The following is a 25263-nucleotide window of genomic DNA, read 5'->3' on the forward strand; positions in this document are numbered from 1 at the left end:
TAAGGCACACGAAGCACAGTGGACATGCAAAATTCCTTTCCACACCTATAGTTACTCAACATTTGTTACTGAAATCAAAGTATTTCAGTGCCATTCAGCTCTACTAGTTTGGGGATTTTTTAAAGTTAAGAATAGGCTGGGCCTGGTGGCTTACACCTGTAATCCCAGCACTTTGAGAGGCCCAAGTGGGTGGATTTCTTGAGCTCAGGAGTTCAGATCAGCTTGGGCAACATGACAAAACCCTGTCTCCACCAAAATTACAAAAATTAGCCACCGTACTCCAGCCCGAGTGACACAGCAAGATTTTGCCTCCAAAACAAACAAAAAGATTAAAAATCATTAGAAGATTAACTAAAAACTAGTTAGTCCTGGGCATATTTGATTTTTAAAATTCAGATTGTAAGTATAGTCATATCTGTTTGATGGAAAATAAATTGGTATCTTTTATTGTGAGGAGAAATATTGTCTAGATTGAAACTCATCACTTTTCCTTCTGCAAATTTGCTTCTTTATTTGCTTTCCTTATCTCAGTTAAAGGTATCATCATCACACTCTGATGGTTCCTTTACCGTGCCCCAAATGGTTGTTAAAATAGTTGTCTAAAATAGTTTGTCTCATTACAGAATGCCTTTCAAGTCTGTCTCTACTTACATTGCCACCATCTTGAGCTCAAGCTTTCAGTCGTGTAACTAAACTTTTTAGTTACTGGTTTCTTCCCGTACTGCTGACAGAAAGCGGTCTTTCCAAAATAGAGCTAATTCTGTCTGCGCCCTGCTTAAAATCCTGTCGTTTCTCCCTGGTGATGACAGGATAGTATGCCGTGTATGGCTCTACTTCCTGCCTACCTCTCTGTCTTCATTTCCAGTCACTTCCTTTCATCCTTCACACCCTATGACATAACATTCCAACTCCATTTTGCTGACTATTGCATGCTTCTTTATACCTCAAACATTTCTCTGTCACGTGGAATGACCTTCCCTTATTTCCAGTTTTTGCTTAGATAGGCTCAGCATTATCCAACTTAAATGTCACATTCCCCATAACTTCTTCTCCTAGACACAGTTGCTTAATACCCTTCCTGTGCTTCTCACACTGCATTCTTTATGAACCCCTTAAGATTCCCTATCATGATTATTTGCTCACATTATCTGCCCCACATTCCCACTTAGTACCTACCATGGTGTCAGGCACATTAGAAATACGCTTGGTAAATGTTTTTTGAATGAATTCAGATCTTATTCTAAAAAATGATGTTCTTATTATTGCTCAAAATGTAATTTTTATCTACAGTTGATAATGATTTATAGGTTTATTGATTCAATTAATATTTATTGATTATATATTCAAAGCAATCATAGATGTCTGTCAGAGTCTCCTCTCTTGGATCCTTACTTCAAGAAAACTTTAACATTTAAAAGATGAGTTCCATATAAGAGCATTAATTCTTGTCCCTAGAACATGTGATATTCTTCATCTCCCACCATGAGGAACATTCTGCTAGAGATGGAATTTTTCAACAGTATTTTAAAACTTTAGGGCTCTTTTAACTTGATATTCAATTCAACAGATGTAAAAAGTTAGACCCACAGATTGACTCAAAAGAGTCTGACAGTTCTTTATTAAAATAATATCATTGTACCTTTTAGTAGTGTTTGTATTAAATAAAGATAGCTTTGTCCCAAAGGCCAAGCTTCTAACTTTATACTCATTTTGGAGATTTCTTATCTGGTTTATCATTTGTGGCAGTTTTTTGTTTTGTTTTGTTTTATCTTGTTTTTTTAGTGGGGAGGGAGTGTCATTCTGAAAGTAGAAATTGACTTCCTATCCCTAGTCAGTGTGAACCCAAAAGAACTGCCAGTTTTTTTGGATAATGGTTTACTCAGCTATATCAGTTTTATTTACTGCCTGGATCTGGACCACCTCAAGTTTGTCCAGCTAATTAATCTTCTCAAGTACTTGTATCTTAGCCACTCAGTGAGCTGACTTCATCTTTCAACAATGTAGTTCATAATATATTCAAAAGCTCTTAATGGACGGTTTCCTTACTGTTAAAGTATCTCCCAAATATACAAGCCTCTTTCCTCTTAAGCCCTCACACATTTATTGTCTACATTCCAGGTGTTCATTTTATACTGGTAAGCTATATGGTTTGCAGTACTGAATCAGTAATTCTGGTTAGAATATTTATTCCAGCAAACATACATATTTTCTGGCAAAAATATTCTATTACTTTGCCCATACTCCTAACTGTATTTTTGCTGGGGAGGCACATATGTACAGCTCCTTTGGGGGCTACTTCTTACTTAACAAGGCACAGATTGTCATGATAGAATGGGAATGCTATAAATAGTGCTTAGTATCATTTCTCCCATTTTATAACTTGCTTTAAATTTTTCCTTTTGTCTTTCAAAACCGTATAATTTTCTTTCTTTCAATCTTAATCTATCTTTGATTTTTACCCTAGCCCTTCAGTACACTTTTAAACACTCTTATAGTCTGTTCATCCATCCCCCAAGCTATACAAGTTTTTTTCAGATTTTCTCTTTGTTCTCTGCTTTGTATGTGCTTTTCGCTTAAGCTATTGCTTTTTGTTCCCATGTCTGACCACAATAAGTTACTTTGACCAGGAAAACTGTCAAAATCATTCAACTTTGAATTGACCATTATGACCAGTCTCATAAGCATATATTGCCATATTATTAATGCCAAACTATTTATGTAGCTCTGCAGCAAACAGAATGGGCTTTGAGTTGGATGACTTGAATTTGGGTCCCAATTCCACCAGTTACTGAATGACACACCTTTGGCTAGCCACCAAATTTCTTCAATTTTTATGTATCAAATGAAGTAGTTATAACTAGTTTAAACAGTTATTAAGAGATTCAAATGAGATAGCATATATGTAAGTTATCTGTAAATTCTAAAGCTCTATATAAATTTTATATAATCTTAATTTGAATTAAAATATGGGCACTTGGGAAGGTATAAATAATAACTTATTTATTACTATAAACTCCTTAGTACTAACACTATATTTTGCTCATAAGTGGAGATATCAAATGAATTAATTTGATTATGAATTTTTTGTGACATACAAAAAGGATACAGTCAAACTTTTTGAGACATACACTTGTAAAATGTTTGTCTTATTCATATACAGCTTAAGAGTTACTTATAGCATCATTCAGTGGTTGTATTTTCATTATCTCTAGTAAAACATTGAGTTTACCTCTTTTTTTTTAGTAATACTCCCAACCAAAGTGATTATGTAATTTTTGAAGATAGATAGATCTTTCAAATTTGCCTCTGCTTGTGTTCTCATTGTCACATTTAGTTTTTCTTTTGCTTTTGGGAAAATCCATTTGTTCCTTCTGTCCAAAACTAATTAGACAAAACACATGAGTAAAGGTGTGAGGTTCTATGGACTTGAAATCACAATGGCCTTTTACAAAATACTGAGAGCACTGTTTGCAAATTGCAATTTTGCTATTGTATCAATTTTTTGTCATTCCTTTTGAACAAAGCATTAATGAAGCATTTGTTTATATTTTTCTTATGATGGAATGATGGTATTTGTAAAAACTATAAATGTTCTTGTTACATAGTGTTTTTTAAAAGTTCATTTAAAAAATTGACTTCTGAGAAATGAATGCAATTTCATGTTTTTTCTAATTTTACTTCAATTTGTTACATATTTAAAAACTCATACACAGAATATATGTGAATAATTCTTTATATCAAAGCCTTATTGTCTAAATTTACATGAGTTTAATTATGATCATTTGGCCTTTTACTTGTTTTCTCTTTGTCAGAATTCAAATCTTTGAGTAGCCAACAGGTGATACATGTCCCATTAATCTTTCTGACTCCCTAGAACTTGAGCATGAGAATTGCTGATCGATTACACCAATTGTCTCTTAAATGAGCTTCTCACATCTGCCTCTTATTTCATTAGTTAACTGTCTGCCCAAAGATCTGATGAGATGGAACACTAGTATGTTTTTATAGCTTGTTCTGTCGGTCGGTACAATGAGGAGATAGGGTCGTTAGCAAAACGGGCACAAAAGGGTGTCTATCCACTACCTACAGTAAATATACATGCTCGTGTCTAGAAGGCATTTGAGACTGTTTATTGAAATCACCTTAAGAAACAATAACTGGTTTCACTTGGACTTTCCATTTAGCAACAAATAATGTTAAGACCATGGCCTTTCTTACTGTATGATGCTTTTACTAATTACATTTATCATCAAAGGAAGAAAAATGATAGCATTTCTAAAAACTATGAATGTTCTTGTTACATCGAAGTTATTTTTGAAAGAGGAAAAAATATATTTATTAAGTTACTTTAATTTTAAAAGCAGTGAAAAACTTTAGAAAATATTTTTAAATTACCAAACATCATAATTAACTTACTCTCAGCAGCTTTATTAATACTTGATTACCTCATTCTCTATGTTGGCACTTCAAAAAACTACCAATTAAGATCTGCTTTCTTATCATATACATTGTTATACAGCAGTCATACTTTTAATTGGAAAAAATCTTGATAACTTTTCATCAATACATATAATAAGAATTAATGTTTAAACTGTTTATAGGAAGAATACGTTCTTAACCTGTAGAATGGGAATAATAATACTGTGTCACAGAGTATAATGATAATTAAATGAGACCATGCACATAAGGCACTGTGCCAATGTGTTAAATATTGCCCAGCACATAGTAAGTGATCAATGAGTAGTAGCCATTATTACATAGACATTATTACATTCCATTTTTTTTCTTCTGCTATCTATTTGGGGAGACTGGAAGTATAACAGTGCAATATTTTATGAGCATTGATTGATGTGTTAATCATACATTCTTTTTTATTATTTTTAAAATTATTTAATAACTGATAAGCTGTGGAAATTACCTGTTTGTAAATTAATTTTGTCTTTCGGAACAAAATTTAGGCAGAACTTCAATGATTATTGTTCTTTGCTCCAAGGAAACAACCATATAATAAATGTCGTTGGAGTAATAGCAGCTATACATAGCTCATCGATTTTACTAACCTTCCCCATTTTGTTTAAATGTAAGAAATGCCTGAACCAAATAAACAACCAAAGCATGAAGTCAGTTGTCAAGTATTTTCACATCATCTTGTGTATCTGAATAGTTTTAAATTATTATTAAAAATGTATGTTAGGTGAACATTTTCATTCAGTTTACCCTAGGAATTCTATTTAAAAGAAAGCTTTTTTATACATTAAAATTATATAATGAATTAACTCAGAATGGTAATTTCTACCATTGTAATTTCATTTTGTTTTAACCTTTCTTTGTTGTAGGCCTTGTTTGTATGAAGTCCAGCACATCTGTGGTTGAGCTTGTTATGCTGCTTTGTTCTCAGGTACAAAATCTCATTCACTCAATTACATTAATATATGAGGACTTTTGTGACTAATAATAAAAAGTACGTGCATGTAAGTGTATGTTTATATATTTTTAAGATTTCCATCTATTATCCCATAGATGGAGAAAGTAATTTACATTGAGTTATATTAGTATATAGATTATCTTACCATGTAAATATTGACTTATTCTCCCTCTCCCTTCTTCTACTCTTTTTAGCAGTATTATTCTCCTACCCTTTCAATTCTTCCATTGTTTCCTATCATATATATGTATATAAAATACATACATAATGCATATATAAACATCATAATTTATAATTTTTAAATGTATTATTAATTACATTGTTTCTTTCTTCTTCTCTGTTATATTTGAGATAATGAAAAGTAAGTTTTTTAATTGCATGCCCAAAGTGTATGATACAGCTTAAGACCTTGCTGCTTTCTCTTTTTTTAAGTGTAATTTGTATATGTCAGTATAAATTCTAAAAATCTACTTGAGCTGTTTATCTTTAATAATCAGAATCAAAGATAAATGATAATTGTTGGGTATTGTTTCTTCTTAACAATTACAGAGAAACCAAAAATAAATGTAAATATATTTTCTGATTACTTAAATAGGAACCTATTGGTCTTTCTTCTCACCAGCTCTGTCAGGTCTCCTAGTAGTCCTGATTATCCTGATTATCATATTAGTGTTAAATATTCTGTAATGTCAGAATGAAATAAGAGCTTATGTATGTTTGTAATAAGCAGTTATTACCTTTATTCATAGTTTCCCCAGTAGAAAGAAACATATATCTAAGCTCTTCCCAATTACTGGCCTGAGGTTTGCTTAAAGCTGTAGCTAACTCTCAAATAAACAACAATATGAATTCGAGTGATCCTCTAAAACATCAGCAAAACTAAACAAAACAAACGAAAAACTTACCAATTGATTTTCAGTTTTCAGGTTTACTTTCTTCAAGAATATATTCCTAGGAAAATTGTTAGGCCCATGTTCCTCATTATAGCCAGGAACAATATTGATAAGGAAGAGGTTAAAGAAAGCAGCATCCCTGTGAGGAGCTCATCTGCAGGGCATTTGAAAATGTTGTCACCTACTGTTGAAGTCCTGAGTTCGAGAGACTATCTGGATCTTTTCGATTCATAATAATGCACAGTTCTGTAAAATGCTTTAATGGAAAAATAGCATAGAATTCCTTCTTCTATAGCCCTGTGTTTCACTGCTGTTCAGAGAAATAAAGAGGAATGTAGCATTAAGATCTAGTGTCTTTGATGGCCTCATCATCTAATCATAGGTTTAACATTACTCATTTGCTGGCTCCAGGAATTCCTGCCATTAAGGGCCCTAGAGATGAAACTTTGCCTCAGATATTGATTGAAAGGAAGAGTGAGAAATTTAAGCTCTCTATGCAGTGCACTTTCTTTCAGTGTTGCAGCAAAGCAATATTATAAACATGCCTCTCGATTTGATTTTTAAGTTGAATTTTTAAAATAATTCAGTTTTTTAAATATTTCAAGTATTTAATTGATTAAATGCACCTCATTTAAGTAAATTAAAAATATATGCTTATTCTTTAAAATAGCTCCCAATTGTTTTTGTTATTTTCTGTTTAACTGAAATAATGCTTTCCACTAAATATTTTTAATGAAACAAATAATCCTCCTTTATTCCTATTTGGGAGGATAAGTTTACCATTTTACTGTGAAATTAAGCTTCTAGAACTATCTTTGTAGATCATTAATTGCTCCATGTATGTTTAAAATCATGTCTTTAGTTGTAAGGACACACATACCAAAAAATGGACATGTCTTCAAAGTTTCTTAAAATGATGTGCCATTTTTCTATACTACTTAAATGCAAGATGATTTACATCCTATTTTCATCCATTAACAGGGCAACATAGCAGTAGCATACCTCTGAAAAGAGAAATAAATACAGTTAATGATGCTGTGGAGACTGCTTGGCATAGCTCTCTCCAAAGCAGTTCTTCTACAGCCCTTAATGCATCTCTTATAGAATGAAGCACAGTCCCTGTAGAATTAGTATAGTTCCGTAGGCCATCTTTGTGCCAAGGCAGTAGGTAATCCTGATGAATCTTGAAAGCTGCAGAGTTCTGAGTACTTTTTGTTTTGCTCTACAGACAGCCTTTTGTAAGTCTTGATAGCTCCATGTTATTATCATGAGCAGTATTAATACTAATAAAAATAGTTGAAAATCTGAATGAATAGCTTTAAGTTACTATGTTGATATACTATGTATATATTTTTTCCACAGTGAGAAATCAAACTAAGATCTTATTCATATTGTAATTTAATGCTGGTTAGAATAAGTTAGAATTCTGCAAATGGAATTTTTAATGTATTTATTTGTATAAAATATGCTTTTCTTTTTCCAAATTTAGACAAGCTATTGAAAGATAAAAGTTTTTTGAGAGATCAGGCAGCTAAGTATTAAAAAGGGAAAAGAAAATGCAATATTGGGTTTTTTATAGGATTTTGTTTTTCTTTGCTACAACACATTAGATGGATTTTGTTTTTATGCTTCTCATTTTCATTTTGGAAATTTCCTGTTAGCAACTACATATTATTAAGGATATTAGCTTTTCTTTCTTATCTGAGCTCCTGAATAAACTTACTATTGCTAATAGTTTGTGCCCAAAATATGGTCTAAATTTACATGAGATCATATTACAAGTGTCTGAAGGTACTTGTCAAGGATAATTCAGTTCATATGGGCAAACTTTTAAACTCCAAGGGATGTATATCCAGTCTACCCCCCACTGTAATTTTACATCTTTGTGGAAAATGTATTTAAGTCTTAAGAAGAAGCTGTTAATATTATCATTATGATATATTTATCATTCCACAAATACCCAAAACATTTTTTACTGTATTCTAGATTTTTTTCTGATATAAATTTTATGATACAAATATATTTATTCTTCTTCACTTTTCTTTTGTATTAAAGTTGACATTAGTAGCATTTTAAAAATTGGTTTCATATCATTTTGAAGTGAAATGAACTAAAGTAAAAAACTTAGTATCAAATCAGAGCTTAATTAGGGAGTACAATGTCTTTTACAGATTCTTCAGTATATCAGAGGTCTGATACTATCTTTTATCATAGCTTTTAAAAAAAAGTTTTATAATTAGATATGGTTGAGGTGCTTATTCTCTATGTGTACTTATTTGTTTATTACATTATTTTTACCATATTGTGCTCTTTGATGAATAGCAGATTTAGTTTTCAAGTAAACTTCTTTAGGTACTATAATAGTTCCTAATTACTTCCAGATTTTTTAAGGAAGTCTCCATAAGATATACTGCAGGAAAAATGGACTGATGTTATCCCATAGTATTTCTTTAAGTTTTTGTAAGTAAAGCTTAGCAGATGTCACTTGCATTTTTCTGTGCCTTATCTGTCAATAGAAAATATTTTATAAATTGAGAAACTGTATATTTAAAAAATTCTTAGTATTTAAGCGCTTTCTGACTGGAGGCAATGATTAAGCAAATGCATGCTTAGTAAGTCATTTCTACTCTCACTGAAAACCTAAAGATGTATAAGTAATATAAAGTAATAGGCCTGCAAAATGAATTATTTTGTGGTTTGTTTGAATTTACTTTTTTCTAAATACCTCATATACTTAAATAAAAATAATTTTAGTGACTTCACTGATATGATCAAAGCGTTAACCCAGGGCTTCTAAAGACAACACTTATAAAAGAACCACAACTAAAGAACAATCTTTTTTTTTTTTTTTTTTGATTTGGCCTTTGAACATTTGCGTTTTTCATTTTTTCTCCAGTTTGATATAGTTGAGTCAAATAGTACAAAAGAAAAAATACACTTTTCTTCTGCTAAATGCTATAAACCTGAGACTGAGGTTCGAAGACATAGATAAGAGAACATAGAGGCCTATTAAAAAATATTCATTGTAAGTACTCAATAGTGAAAGGATTTTTGCTGTATGCAGTAAGATTTCAAATACAAGAAAACCAGTAGATGTTTTTTCCCCATTGTCTTTAGAAATATCATGAAATTCTAATTATCATGATGAAGTTATGTCACATTTAATTTTGTAGTTATTTAGTGACTACATTTTTTAAGCATTTTGATGGTTACTAAAGACTTACACATTGTTCCATTTCTCACGTTTAGTATTATCGATGAAACTTGCCAGTTTTGAAGCTGAATTTGAATTCAGTTAAGAATGATAAAAAATTATGACCTGATACTTAAAATTGAATATAAATGAGCAATTACCTTTGTGTGGTTCAGTAAATGAATCCTATGTACCAACAATAAGATTGTCATGGAAAGGTTTATTGAGGCGAACTAAAAATGAGCCCTGAAGGTGCAAGGTATTCTATTTAGCATAAGCGGAGAAGGAGAACTGGGCTGAAGAAACAGCCTGAGCCCTGTTTCTTCAGAAACCTGAGGTCTGGAGAGGAATGAGTCTCTCATTCCTCTTCAGATTGGGATTAGACATTCAGCAGTGTCTAATCTTTTGGCTTCCTTGGGCCACATTGGAAGACGAATCATCTTGGGCCACACATAACATACACTAACACTAATGACAGCTGATGAACTAAAAAAAAAAAAAAAAAAAAAAAAAAGTCTTGTACTGTTTTAAAAAAGTTTACGAATTTGTGTGGGGCCGCATTCAAAGCTGTCCTGGGCCACATGCAGCCCATTGGCCACAGCTTGGACAAGCTTGTGTTACCTGCTCAAGCCAGTTACCAGCCTCATTTACAACACATCAGAAATTAAGTAGCCATATGTGATTAAGGTAGAGGGATAGCAAAAACAATTTTTTAAAAAATTGGAAAATTTAAAAAACAACAGTAGAAATTAAGTGGCCAGGCAATATATAATATTTATTTGTTTACCTAGGCAGTGTGTAATGCAATACCTTCCTCAAGAGTATTTTTAATTTAAAATATTGTAGTGTGTTAATAGTATAGAATTAAGGCTAGTAAGAAATGTCTAACTTTTAAACAGTATTGGATAGTTCATGATCATTGACTACAGATTCTGTTTTACAAGAGCCACTTTTTCATTTTCTAATATCTAAGAAATGCCTACCTTGCTGTCTAGATGGTGGGTGACCCCACCTCTTTTATCTGTGGTGTAATGTCATTTCCAAGTTAAAGGGGGCTAATTTGGGCATTTAATGTTTTTGGAGTGGCTATATTGTATAATTTTTACTGCCATAAAAGTTTGTAATATGTCCTAAAGTATAAATAAAACTTAAACAGGAAGGTGAAAATATGGTGAGGCATAAAGATTATAATCAACTCAAATAACAATAAAGATTTAAAATTATTAGAGAAATTGGAGAAAATTATACACTGAAAATGTAGACATTTTAAAGGAAAAGGAGTATCAATAGAAAATAATTGGAAAATTGTATTTAATATATCTTGGGGAGAATCAGTACCGAACACATTGCAACAGGAAGACAGACTCTCTCTCTGTTATATGCTTAATTACTTATAGCATTCCTGGATGAAAATTTAATCATAGATTTAAAGAGCATATAATTCAAATTACTTTCGATTAATTCTATGAGGTATTTTATTGTTCGATTCTTTTTTAAAACTCTTAGAGACATTAGCAGGTATAAGACATTTTCAGTCTCTTTTATGTTATAAAATATTTTTTCTAAGCTACCTGCAATACATACAATACTCACACATCATTTAACACTTACATATAACAACTTAGCACATATCCACTTCAAATTAGAGAGGTAAAAGTTTATGAATAAACAAAAAGTTCTAACCCCATCTGTTAGAAATGATAAACTAAGGCTGGGCGTGGTGGCTCAGGCCTGTAATCCTAGCACTTTGGGAGGCCAAGGCAGGTGGATCACGAGGTCAGGAGTTCCGGACCAGCCTGGCCAACATAGTGAAACCTGTCCCTACTAAAAATACAAAAATTAGCCAGGTGTGCTGTGGGCACCTGTAGTCCCAGCTACTCAGGAGGCTGAGGCAGGAGAATCTCTTGAACCCGGGAGGTGGAGGTTATAGTGAGCCGAGATTGCACCACTACACTCCAGCCTAGGTGACAGAGCGAGACTCAGTCTAAAAAAACACACACACACATACAAAAAAGAAAGAAATGATAGAAAAGAATGACAGTCTTTTTTTACTCGTGTCTAATTTCTCACAATTCTAGTAAGATTGAGGGAAAAAAGAAATCAATAAGCCTAGGCCACCTGCAGGATCATTTTTAAGAGTGTTTAATGTCTGTGACAGAAGAGAAGGAATGTAGAATATGCTGAATCCCTGGATCCCTGACACTAAGTCCACCTCCCTGACCTAAAATTTCTTTCCATACTGTGCCTCAAATTTCACATTTCCCTTTCTCCCAGTATTTTGGTTTATTTTTCTTTAATCTTTATTTTCCTGTGTCTACATTGTATAAGTTTTTCAGACAAATTACAACAGTTTTGAAAAATAGTGAAAACTATATATACATATATATATATTTTTTTTTTTTTTTTCAAAGTTTTCCCTCTAGTTCATGTTCCCTTTTCTGGTGGTAGATTTTCTTCATTTTTGTCTTACGCATATTTTAATATGCTTTATTTTTATTAGCTATCACGTAATAAGTAGTTTTCTGTATCCTCTTTTTTTGTTCCATTGTACATTTCCTCATGATCATTTTTTCTGTGGTTTCGTTGTTTTTAATTAGAGACTCACAGGAAGTTGCAAAAATAGTACACAGAGTCCCATGTACCCTTCCCTCAGCTTCCTCCAAAAGTAACATCTTATGTATAACTGTAGTAGAGTATTAAGACCAGGAAATTGATACTAATGTAGCACTGCTAACTAGATGATAGACATTATTCAACATTCTCTGTTTTTTACATGTGTTCATTTCTATGTGTATGTAACTCAATAAAATTTTATTCCAAGTATTAATGAAACCAATATGGTTGTTCCTGTACCTCATATCTTCCCAATTATTTCAAACCTTTTTATTTCATGAAGCCTTTCTGTATTATTATTATAAGGTTCTAATCTCTCCATCATTCCCTTAGCATCTGAGTGCATAAATCTGGATGGTAAATATAGGAACCTGTTCATATGTTTTAATTAGATGCTTTTATATGTGATTAAGGTATGATTTTCTTTATCCACCACATTTCAGTTTGCATTAGAATAAGCTGCATTTCTAGTATTTCCTTTCTTTCTGAAGAACTCTATTCAGCCAATGGAGAAAATAGGTATTGTATAGTCTCAATATATTTAACTAACATTTATGAAGAGCATTTAAAAGCATACATTGTTTATTTACAACAATCCAAAAGAAAAGACTGCTTAAGGATGACACAGAACTTTGAAGTTTTCTGAAGTCACTTTATGGATGTTATTCATTTCAGTTATGCTACGAATTTACACCATACTGAAGATCACTTTATTTTTCTATTGCCTTGTGTTATGCTTACCACTGTGTCTTCCACTCCTAGTATAAATATCCAGCACATAGTATAGGTAATTACTAATGACATATTGAGTTATTTTATAAATAAAAAGGAGTATATATTAGCTAAGGTGATTTGTTATTTATTTTTATTGTGATAAAATACGTAAAATGTAAAATGTGCCATTTTTACCATTTTAAGTATACAATTCAGTGGCATTAATTAAATTCACAATGTTATATAGCCATCAACACTACAATGTGAAGGTTAGGGAGGCCAGTCCCCCTACACAGTCAAAAATATGCATATAACTTTTTACTCCCCCAAAAGTTAACTACTAATAGCTTAGCACTAGTGACCAGAAGGAAGCCTTACCGATAACATAGGCCATCAGTTAGCACATATTTTCTATGTTATATGTATTATGCATTGTAATCTTACAGTAAAATTAGCTAGAGAAAAGAAAATGTTATTTAAAATATAAAAAATATATATAGATACATAGCCAGTATATATATAATGCTTCTTTTTTTTAATTTTAATGTAGTCCAAAAGTATAAGAAGCTGTTTCAGAGGTCCAAAATATAGTAGGTCTTCAAAGAAAGGTCAGCTAATTATGTGTCAAAGATTCTTGTACTTAGTTAAAAATGGTGATCTCTAAATTTCTCTACAACACTAATGTTCTTATACTGGCTTCCACACCTATTGCTGCATGATCATTTATGAATAAATTATTTCTAAATCTTAAACTACACATTTGAATGTGAGAAACTTTTTAACAACTCAAAACTAATATATAAACATGTGTGTTGTATATACTCATAACATACGTTCTTTTTAAAAATTTCTTGTAAAACAGTCTAGACTTTTTTATTATAAACAAATACAAATACATACACTCATTTTATAATAAGATGTATCCAATTTTAAACCTAATTTAATGATCACCTAAAGTCCTATAGAAGCCTCCTTATGTTTATATGATACGCCAACTTTTCCTTGAGTAACCAACTAAATATATTTCAGTATTTCCTAATGGTTTTTTTATGGTTTACTATTACATCAGTAATCTTCTCTTTGAATTGATTATTGATTATTCACTTCTTACATTCAGTTTTTCCTGTAATACTTTTAGTAAGATCTTCATAAAAATAAGAAATGAAAATGAAATAAATGGTACTTTAAATACTTCCCATATATATTTTCATTATGTATTTTTTACATACATTGAAAAAAATTCTTATCTCTATTTTCACCCTGCAGAGTGTTTTTTTCACTTCACTCCTTATCCTTACTGACTTCTCCAGCTTATTGCACAGAATTTCTAAACATGCCAGTTATGATAAACATTCACTTTGAAAATTTTAAGAAACACACCTATGTATTTTAGTGACAGATAATGATAAATATTAAATATATCAGAAATATAAAATCAATTCTGAAATTCTTGAAGACTTAAGATCTCAATTTACTCTTCCGTTTTTCCCTTGTAATGTTTTTATATTTTCAAAACTTTTATGATGGATTGAATCTCTAAGAACATTAAATTGGTTGATTTAATTGTATACAAAGAAGAGGGAATGAAAAATGTACATTGACTTGACATAGATGAGGAGAAACTGATGGGGAGCATTATGTTTTGGATCTGAGATTTCTTCGACTAGTCCATCTAACTACCATAAAGTGATTGTGAAGAGAACATAGGGATTTTATCATCATCCTTCTGGAACTTATTTGTCTTCAAAGTGTTTAGTTTCAAAGGGTCCTTAACATGAGATCCAGTTCCCTGAAAAAGTCCTTCATCTTCAGGAAATTTTATGCATGCATGTTGAAGAGTTAAAAAATTGTGACAAAACTATCTAAAGACTTGGCAGCTCTCTGCAGGCATTCAAACCTAAAGTTAAATATGTTTCCCCATGAAAATAAAAGGTTGTTCATTTAGGTTTTCAGCAGAAAAGTGAGTATATGTCTATGTAGGTGTGTTTTCTCAAATGGCAAAAAATTCTGGAATAATTTGTAAGATAAGACTTTAAAATATACCTTTTTCCTGTCATTGCCAAGAGTTTGTTGTTGATGAAATGACAGTAAATTGTTCTTATCCCTTTGCATGTGTTCTCATGTATGTGTAAGTCTTTGTATTTGTCAGAGAGAATTGTTAGAGTGCTAGGGCAGGGATTAAAATTGTCTTCCATGTCCACCTCTATCCCATTTTTTAACTTTCAAGGTAGCTTGTATCTCAGCATCCGTAACAAACAAGTAACGTTTCTTCTCTATGCTATGTACTTTTCTTGTCACAAAGTTTTGTTTATCTCTCCTTTCAATATTTGATCTAATTATTTTTTGAAGCTCTTGTAATCAGTTACGTAGTAATGTGCACTTAAGAAGTATGTTTTGAAATTAGCCAGGCATAGTGGTGCACACTTGTGGTCCCAGCCATTCGGAAGGGTGAGGCAGGAGAATTACTTGAATCTGGGATACGGAGGTTGCAGTGATCTGAGATCGAGCCACTGCACTCCAGCCTTGGTGACAAAGCGAGACTCTGTCTCAAGAAAAAAAAGAAGCAAAAAAAATTTTTTGAAATTAAAAAAGAAATGTGCATCAGTGTAAAAGAACATAATCATTGCCTATCCAAATTTGTTACAAAAAATTCAAAACCGTGTGTATCTCATTTACTTCACACACACATGTAAATAAAGTATTGCAAATATAAATAACTCCATTTCAGAGGCAATGTTTCATGATTAATAAAAATAACATTAAGTGATGAGAAGATGATATAGGATTTATCCCATTTCCTATTTTCAGAGTTTTAAACCTATTTCATTTACATGCTTTAAGATTTGTTATATTGCCGGCATAAATTCTTAGACCTTACTCCTATGGAAGAGGGCAATAGAAATAGAAATTTTTAGACCTGACTCGCATCAAAATGGGCAATAAGAAGCATAAATTCTTGTCATAGTATTGCACTTTTCCATAGGAGTCAGGCCTAAAAATTCATCTGTAGCTTGGGATAACCGATGGGGAAGATGCCCTTTGTTACACTTTTCCTATAGGATACATTTTTCTTCTCATTCCATTTTTTTTCTTTACACTTAAGCATTTTTGTTTGCCACCCAATACTGTGTACTGTTGTCTACCTAGGTGTAAAGGGATTGGACTTCTCAACTAAATATGGTTAAAAAAAAATTATCATTGCCCCTTTTACAACTGTCATTCATAAATTATTAAACATGCTTTAAAAACCATATGCAATCCTAACATTTTCTGAGGAGGAAAATATACTTTATCTTGTGCAGAATATTTTATTGTCCCTTTTCTCTCTCTCATTTGGTAGATGAAAAAAATAAACTTCTGCTTTCTTCATTGACCACAACAATGAGAGTCCACAATATGGGCTTTTTTTTTTTTTTTTTTTTTTTACTTTAAGTTCTGGGATACATCTGCAGAACATGCAGTTTGCTACATAGGTATACGTGTGCCATCGTGGTTTGCTGCACCTGTCAACCTGTCATCGAGGTTTTAAGCCCCACGTGCATTAGGTATTTGTCCTAACGCTCCCCCTCCTCTTTCCCCAACCCCCCAACAGGCCCCGGTGTGTGATGTTCCCCTACCTGTGTCCATGTATTCTTATTGTTCATTTCCCATTTACGAGTGAGAACATGCAGTGTTTCATTTTCTTTTTCTGTGTTAGTTTGCTAAGGATAATAGTTTCCAGATTCATTCATGTCAGTGCAAAGGACATGAACTCATTCTTTTTTATAGCTGCATAGTATTCGATGATGTATATGTGCCACATTTTCTTTATCCAGTCTATCATTGATGGCCATGTGGGTTGGTTCCAAGTCTTTGCTATTGTAAATAGTGCTGCAATAAACATACATGTGCATGTGTTTTTATAGTAGAATGATTTATCAACCTTTGGGTATATACCCAGTAATGGGATTGCTGGGTCAAATGGTATTTCTGGTTCTAGATCCTTGAGGAATCGCCACACTGTCTGCCACAATGGTTGAACTAATTTACACTCCCACCAACAGTGTAAAAGCGTTCCTATTGCTCTGCATTCTTGCCAGCATCTGTTGTTTCCATACTTTTTAATGATCACCATTCTAACCGGCATGAGATTGTATCTCATGAGAGCCCACAATATGTTTTATGCTAAATCCCAGAAAATAACTGATAAAAACTTATGTTTAAAATTTCTAGTTTTAGTGCTGTCTGTATGGCTAAAGTCGTTAATTCTCCAACTCTTCTACTTGAAGCAGCACCTCGTGGGCTGCAGTAGGGAGGAGTTGGAAAGGTGGCCCAGATTGTAACGCATGTCAACCACCGGAATCACAAATGTCCTATGCTCTTAGACTTTCAAAATCTCATTTTTACTTTATTATTCTTACATTCCTCAACATTTTGAGTTAAATTACTTGAGGTTATTTTTTAATTTTTTGTTTTCCTCTCGGACTCCAGGGGGTGCTGAACATGTAGTATATATCCTGGGCATAGTCACTGCCTGCGTCTTATGTTTCTCATACCCCAACTTGAATAAACAAAAACTTCAAACTCTCTTTCTTCAGAAAAGACAATTGATAACATTTTTGTGACCTTACACATTGTTAATAGCAGTTCATAGTTTTTCATGTAGTTAATAGACATTTACTTGGTAATTTGAAATTATGCAAATTGTTGCAAATAGTTGAAGAATTTTAAAAACCTTCAAAAACTGAATTATACTCTCTTAATATTAGGTGGAACCACTTTGGCTGTTGCTCAAGGCAAGACCTGCATAACTGCTCTTGTGCCCCAGCCATATCATGTTAATGGAGCATGTGTGACAGAAAAGAAAACATTCATGTTGGGAAAACAAAATAATAATAGAACCTAGGGGAAAAAAGGCACCAGGAAATATAACATTTAAACATTTTTATACGTAAGGATTTTTTCTGTGTTTGCCATTCAATGTTGGTTAAACTTCTAGAATTAAACTCTTGTTTCCTTAATGTTGTAGTATAGTCGTTGTGACTGTTGTACCATCTATTTCTTCTGGTCCTAGTGTCATCACAGACTAATAAAGCCTGGCTCTTCCTTTAAAAATACAGTACTTAAAATCTAATGATACCCCGTCTCTACTAAAAATACAAAAAATGAGTCGGGCGAGGTGGCGGGCGCCTGTAGTCCCAGCTACTCGGGAGGCTGAGGCAGGAGAATGGCGTGAACCCGGGAGGCGGAGCTTGCAGTGAGCTGAGATCCGGCCACTGCACTCCAGCCTGGGCGACAGAGCGAGACTCCATCTCCAAAAAAAAAAAAAAACAAACTAATGATATAATATGCACATGAAACACATAAAGAGTAAAACTGACCTCATAGAGTCACATGAAGAAGACTATTCAGCCAGCTGGTGGTAAACTCCCATATTGAAAAATTGGCAGTTCAAGTTAAAGTTACTTTAAATTCCTCTATCAAATAAAAGTATTTGATGTCTACCTACATCAGGACAGGTGAGCAGGACAGATAGCGGGATAGACAGAAGACTTAAATTTCCTGCAGGGCACGGGGAGAACAAAAAATACCTTATTTACATTTAAAAAATCCTTTCTTCTTTTCATAATTAGCAATATTTTTTCATGTCTTCATGGAAAATGAGAACCCAGTTAGATTATTTTTCTATAGGATTAAAGAAACACCATGTTCAATTAGTATTATTCATCTGTAGTAGTATCATTTTAAGAGGTCTCATTACCAGTCACCTGGTTTCATATATGTGACAATAACAAGAGGTGGATTGTATGTTAATCACTATTGACCCAGTAGATCACTAGTTAATAATATTTGTTATTATGTTACTCAGACTGTAGCAGGTGTTCAGAGTTAAAATTATATTATAATTTGAAACCACACATCTCTTAAATTCAAAAAGACCAAGACAAATAAGACCAAGGAGTTTATGATTTTCTGGGAAAGAAGTATAGTGAAGTTTACAACCATGTTACTAAAGTCTGGGTGCCTTTATGAATAATAACTGGACTATTTTATACATAAACAAGTAAAGGAAAACTTCACACTTTTTATTCTTTTTCTGAAGAATTAACTGTTCTTACCCCTTTTCAAGACACCCCATTCTTGTATGCATTCATCAGAATTTCCGTCACCTTCCATCTCTTGTAATCTTTCTGTCTCTCCTTCACCCTTTCATTCTGGTCCACAATTACAATTAAGTCTCTTCATATATAAATTTCACAAAAGCTTTCAAACGTGTGTCTTTATCTGAGCATCCTGTCCATTGTTTCTTGGCTTTAATCACAAAGCTTTTTGTGATTGTTTGCTCTAGTTACCACTTTCTCTTTCTCACTTACCAGCCCAGTACAATCAGACTTCCCTCCACAGTATTTAGGGCCTCTGTTGTGTCCTCATCATACCTGACTTTTCTGAAATACGAAAATGACAGTGTAATGTCATGCAAGCAAATGGAATAGCGATAGTTTTCTAATGATTATATTTTTAAAATATGGAAAACTTGCAAAATAAAATGAGAACGTGACACAGTCCCACCGTCAAAATGAGAAAGTGACACAGTCCTACTGTCAGAAAATGTTTAATGTTCTCTTCAACAAGAAGACTTCTGCCACCAGCTCTCCTTCTCTAATATTGACTCTGCCTTTGGTAGAAAACTTTTAAAAAGAGCAACTCAGGCCTTCTGAGGAGTTGAACACAAATACAGGTCAACAGTGTTATATTGTCATTGAACAAATTCAGGAATTACATTGCCTTGACAAAAGCAATTCTGTGTGTGTGTGTGTGTGTGTGTGTGTGTGTGTGACGGAGTCTTGATCTGTCACCCAGGCTGGAATACATTGGCGCAATCTCGGGTCACTGCAACCTTAGCCTTCTGATTCAAGCAATTCTCCTGCCTCAGAGACCCGAGTGGCTGGTATTACAGGTGTGCAACACCATACCCAGCTAACTTTTGCATGAAAAAGCAGTTCTTGAAGGGAAAACATGTAATTGAAGTGATACATTTTTATTCAGAATGTTTTCGTAAGTCTTCTGTGTTCAGACTCACTCTCTGTAGTCTCATAAAGTTACTGTTTCCTTTTTGACAGTCTGTTACCCGGCTTGCAGTACAAGTCTCTCCTGATTCATCACAGAAACTCTCTATGGTTCTGTAAAACTAATACTGTTCTAAAAAATTGTTTTTGAAAAAGGTTTTAATTTTACTGTATGTAGTTTAAGGTACATAACCCACAAATAACAGACCCCTACTCCACCACTGAAATCCACTGGACTGAATCAACCACTTTCAACTCTTTTATCTGTCTACTTTATTAGTAAACTATATTTTTGAAATAACTCTGTTATACTAATATTCTTGGTTTTTCTATTTTAAATATTTTTAAAATTTGTTATATATAGCATGTCACTCTTACAACATAGCCACTACCACCTACTAAAAAATATGGGGGAAAGTTTCTACTTTTGTGTCAGCATGTCTCCACTATAGCCATATCACAGTTTTACAGCGTGTCAATATTTCTTATAAGTATCATCTGTAGCTGAACTATCCACCATTTCCTTCCCAAGATAACTATTTTCTTTTAGAGTGAATTGCCTCTTTGCTGTTTATTTGTTGGCTAAGTTTTCTGGATGCCTATTAGTACATTTCCCCCAAACTTTCCAGTAGGACTAAAAACCTGCTCTAACTCTAGTGCACATTAAGTATTCTCTCAGCCTCTGCTTAATCCTGTTTTGGTACTTCCATTAACAATTATTTGGAGAATTTCCATTGCCTCTGTTTTGTTTCAGTCTACCGTTTCTTAGATATGAGTCTATCTCTTTTTAAATGTATTTTCTGAGAATATGTGTAGAGTTTGTCACAAGTTCTTTCTGTCTTATTGAGTGCTTTTGGTGGGTTTGCATTCCCCTCCTGCAGTGAGCTTGGGCTTTATCATAGGACTTTCTCTGGCCAGTGAATGTAGGCAAAGGGACATGTGTTACTTTTGGCTGGAAGCTACAAGAGCCAGGGCATGCTTAGACCCATTCTCTTTCCCTCCATATTGGCTGCCAACAGTGTTCCAGACAATGACAACATAGTCAGTATGACTCCCAGGATGACGCCAATAAGGATGTAGAGCAGAACACAGACAGTAGACAGAATTTGAGCAAGACGTAAACTTTTGTGTTTTAAGCCCCTGAGGTTCGGGGACTAGCACAACATAAACTTGTTTCTCCTGTTTGATATATTTTCTCATTTTGGCAGAGCACACCATCAGTGGGTTCTTGAACAAGAGTCAGTGATAAATTTTTATACATGTGTGAAAATGTGATTATCCTCTCTTCATATGTTACTGATAGTTTGGCTGCATAGTTTGTTCTATTCTGTTCATAATTTTGAAACTCGCTGATGTTAAACTCCCATATTGAAAAATGGGTATTTCAACTTGAAGTTACTTTAAATTCATATATCAAATGAAAGTATTTGATGTCTATCTACGTCAGGACAGGTGAGCAGGACAAATAGGAAGCAGGATAAACAGAAGATTTACTTTCTTCCATCGTCTAGTTTTGCTGTTGAAAAGTCTCATTCAGATTCCTGATTCTTTATATAAACTTTTATTTTTTCCTGCGAGTCTCTTTCTTAACCCTGGTGTTCTAGAATTTAATGATGATTTACTTGCTAGGGTATATTATGTATTATATTATTCATTATATAATTATGTAATTATATTGTCATATAATTAAATCCTAGAAAATATTTGAAATTCCTTTGGTAATTTCTTGATACAATGTTTCTCATTCACTCTTTGTAAAATTCCTACTTACTAGATAGTGACCTTTCAAAGGAAGATCCTCTGATTTCTTTGTCTCCTTTGTTTTCTCTCTGTGTCTTTTTGGTTGTACCTCATTATCTCTTTGTTCTATTTTCTGGGAGATACTTTCATCTCTTTTTTAATGTATACAATATCTTCGTATATCCCAGTTTTATTACTACATTTTTTTGGTGTCGCTTCATTGTCTCTCATTCCCCCCAACCCCCACCTCCATTATCCCTTTCTGATATTGGCCTGTGTCTTTAATATAAGGTTGCCAACAGGATCATAAGTAGTGACTTTGAAAGTAATATTTGTGATTAAAGGGTCCTGCATCTTTCTGTTTTCCTGAGGCAGTGTATATATGTGGAGTGTTTTCTTTCAAATAATGCTATAATATTCTGCTTCTGTTCTTAAATTTTAATAGATCTTTTTCTGTCCCTTTCAATTGCCTCTTTTTGCAGTCCTAAAAACGTGAATCCTTTCCAGCCTAGGAATACTTTCTCGGCCTAGATATTTGATCCTCTTTTTGTTTATACTTCTTAGGAGACTTCTGCCTTACTCAATATTTCCATGTAAATAATTCCAAATTTCACATTTTTTGTTAATATACTTTAAGTTCTAGGGTACATGTGCACAACGTGCAGGTTTGTTACATATGTATACATGTGCCATGTTGGTGTACTGCACCCATTAACTCGTCATTTACATTAGGTGTATCTCCTAATGCTTTCCCTCTCCCTCCCCCCTCCCCACAATAGGCCCCAATGTGGGATGATCCCCTTCCTGTGTCCAAGTGATCTCATTGTTCAATTCCCACCTATGAGTGAGAGCATGTGGTATTTGGTTTTCTGTTCTTGTGATAGTTTGCTGAGAATGATGGTTTCCAGCTTCATCCATGTCCCTACAAAGGACACGAAGTCAGCCTTTCTTATGGCTGCATAGTATTCCGTGGTGTATATGTGCCACATTTACTTAATCCAGTGTGTCACTGATGGACATTTGCGTTGGTTCCAAGTCTTTCCTATTGTGAATAGTGCCACAATAAACGTACGTGTGTGTGTGTCTTTATAGCAGCATGATTTATAATCCTTTGGGTATATACCCAGGAATAGGATGGCTGGGTAAAATGGGATTTCTCGTTCTAGATCCTTGAGGAATTGCCACACTGTTTTCCACTTCTCTTTTGAGAAGTATCTGTTCATATCCTTTGCCCACTTTTTGATGGGGTTGTTTGTTTTTTTCTTGTAAATTTGTTTGAGTTCTTTGTAGGTTCTGGATATTAGCCCTTTGTCAGATGAGTAGATTGCAAAAATTTTCTCCCATTCTGTAGGTCACCTGTTCACTCTGATGGTAATTTCTTTTGCTGTGCAGAAGCTCTTTAGTTTAATTAGATCCCATTTGTCATTTTTGGCTTTTGTTGTCGTTGCTTCTGGTGTTTTAGACATGAAGTCCTTGCCCACGCCTATGTCCTGAATGATATTACCTAGGTTTTCTTCTAGGGTTTTTATGGTTTTAGGTCTAACATTTAAGTCTCTAATCCATCTTGAAATAATTTTCATATAATGATTAAGGAAAGGATCCAGTTTCAGCTTTCTACTTATGGTTAGCCAATTTTCCCAGCACCATTTATTCAATAGGGAATCCTTTCCCCATTTCTTGTTTTTGTCAGGTTTGTCAAAGATCAGATGACTGTAGATGTGTGGTATTATTTCTGAGGGCTCTTTTCTGTTCCATTGGTCTATATCTCTATTTTGGTACCAGTACCATGCTGTTTTGGTTACTGTAGCCTTGTAATGTAGTTTGAAGTCAGGTAGTGTGATGCCTCCAGCTTTGTTCTTTTGGCTTAGGATTGTCTTGGCAATGCAGGGTCTTTTTTGGTTCCATATGAACTCTAAAGTAGTTTTTTCCAATTCTGTGAAAAAAGTCATTGGTAGCTTAATTGGGATGGCATTGAATCTATAAATTACCTTGGGCAGTGTGGCCATTTTCACAATATTGTTTCTTCCTATCCATGAGCATGGTATGTTCTTCTATTTGTTTGTGTCCTCTTTTATTTCACTGAACAGTGTTTTGTAGTTCTCCTTGAAGAGGTCCTTGACATCTCTTGTAAGTTAGATTCCTAGGTGTTTTATTCTCTTTGAAGCAATTGTGAATGGGAATTCATTCATGATTTGACTCTCTGTCTGTTATTGGTGTATAAGAATGCTTGTGATTTTTGCACATTGATTTTGTATCCTGAGACTTTGCTGAAGTTTCTTATAGGCTTAAGGAGATTTTGGGCTGAGACGATGGGATTTTCTAAATATACAATCATGTCATCTGCAAACAGGGACAATTTGACTTCTTCTTTTCCTAACTGAATACCCTTGATTTCTTTCTCTTGCCTGATTGCCCTAGCCAGAACTTCCAACACTGTGTTGAATAGGAGTGGTAAGAGAGGGCATCCCCGTCTTGTGCCTGTTGTCAAAGGAAATGCTTCCAGTTTTTGCCCATTCAGTATGATATTGGCTGTGGGTTTGTCATAATTAGCTCTTATTATTTTGAGATACATTCCATCAATACCGAATTTATTGAGATTTTTTAGCATGAAGGGCTATTGAATTTTGTCAAAGGCATTTTCTGCATCTGTTAAGGTAATCATGTAATTTTTGTCTTTGGTTCCGTTTATATGCTGGATTACATTTATTGATTTTTGTATGTTGAACCAGCCTTGCATCCCAGAGATGAAGCCCTCTTGATCATGGTGGATAAGCTTTTTGATGTGCTGCTGGCTTTGGTTTGCCAGTATTTTATTGAGGATTTTTGCATCGATGTTCATCAGGGATATTGGTCTAAAATTCTCTTTTTTTGTTGTGTCTCTGCCAGACTTAGGTATCAGGATGATGTTGGCCTCATAAAATGAGTTAGGGAGGATTCCCTCTTTTTCTATTGATTGGAATAGTTTCAGAAGGAAAGGTACGAGCTCCTCCTTGTACCTCTGGTAGAATTCAGCTGTGAATCCATCTGGTCCTGGACTCTTTTTGGTTGGTAGGCTATTAATTTTTGTATCAGTTTCAGAGCCTGCTATTGGTCTATTGAGGGATTCAACTTCTTCCTGGTTTAGTCTTGGGAGAATGTATGTGTCCAGGAATTTATGCATTTCTTCTAGGTTTTCTAGTTTATTTGCGTAGAGGTGTTTATAGTATTCTCTGATGGTAGTTTGTATTTCTGTGGGATCGGTGGTGATACCACTTTATCATTTTTTATCGCGTCTATTTGGTTCTTCTCTCTTTTCTTCTTTATTAGTCTTGCTAGTGGTCTATCAATTTTGTTGATCTTTTCAAAAAATCAGCTCCTGGATTCATTGATTTTTTGGAAGGGTTTTTTGTGTCTCTATCTCCTTCAGTTCTGCTCTGATCTTAGTTATTTCTTACCTTCTGCCAGCTTTTGAATGTGTTTGCTCTTGCTTCTCTAGTTGTTTTAACTGTGATGTTAGGGTGTCAATTTTAGATCTTTCCTGCTTTCTCTTGTGTGCATTTAGTGCTATAAATTTCCCTCTACACACTGCTTTAAATGTGTCCCAGAGATTATGGTGTTTTGTATCTTTGTTCTCATTGGTTTCAAAGAACATCTTTATTT

At 33.7% G+C, this 25263-nt stretch overlaps 1 protein-coding gene across 7 annotated transcripts in view; it reads left to right on the forward strand.

Moving 5' to 3' along the window:
- Positions 1-25263, forward strand: part of NBEA (neurobeachin) — a 742365-nt gene that overhangs the window by 337023 nt on the left and 380079 nt on the right. For all 7 annotated transcript variants that reach the window (XM_028837519.2, XM_028837523.2, XM_028837524.2 and 4 more), the window contains one exon: positions 5337-5398. In XM_028837519.2, coding sequence (XP_028693352.1) covers positions 5337-5398 — 62 coding nt within the window. The remainder of the gene's footprint in view (positions 1-5336; positions 5399-25263) is intronic.

This window comes from Macaca mulatta, chromosome 17 (assembly GCF_049350105.2).
Source record: "Macaca mulatta isolate MMU2019108-1 chromosome 17, T2T-MMU8v2.0, whole genome shotgun sequence".
Classification (NCBI taxonomy): Eukaryota; Metazoa; Chordata; class Mammalia; order Primates; family Cercopithecidae; genus Macaca; species Macaca mulatta.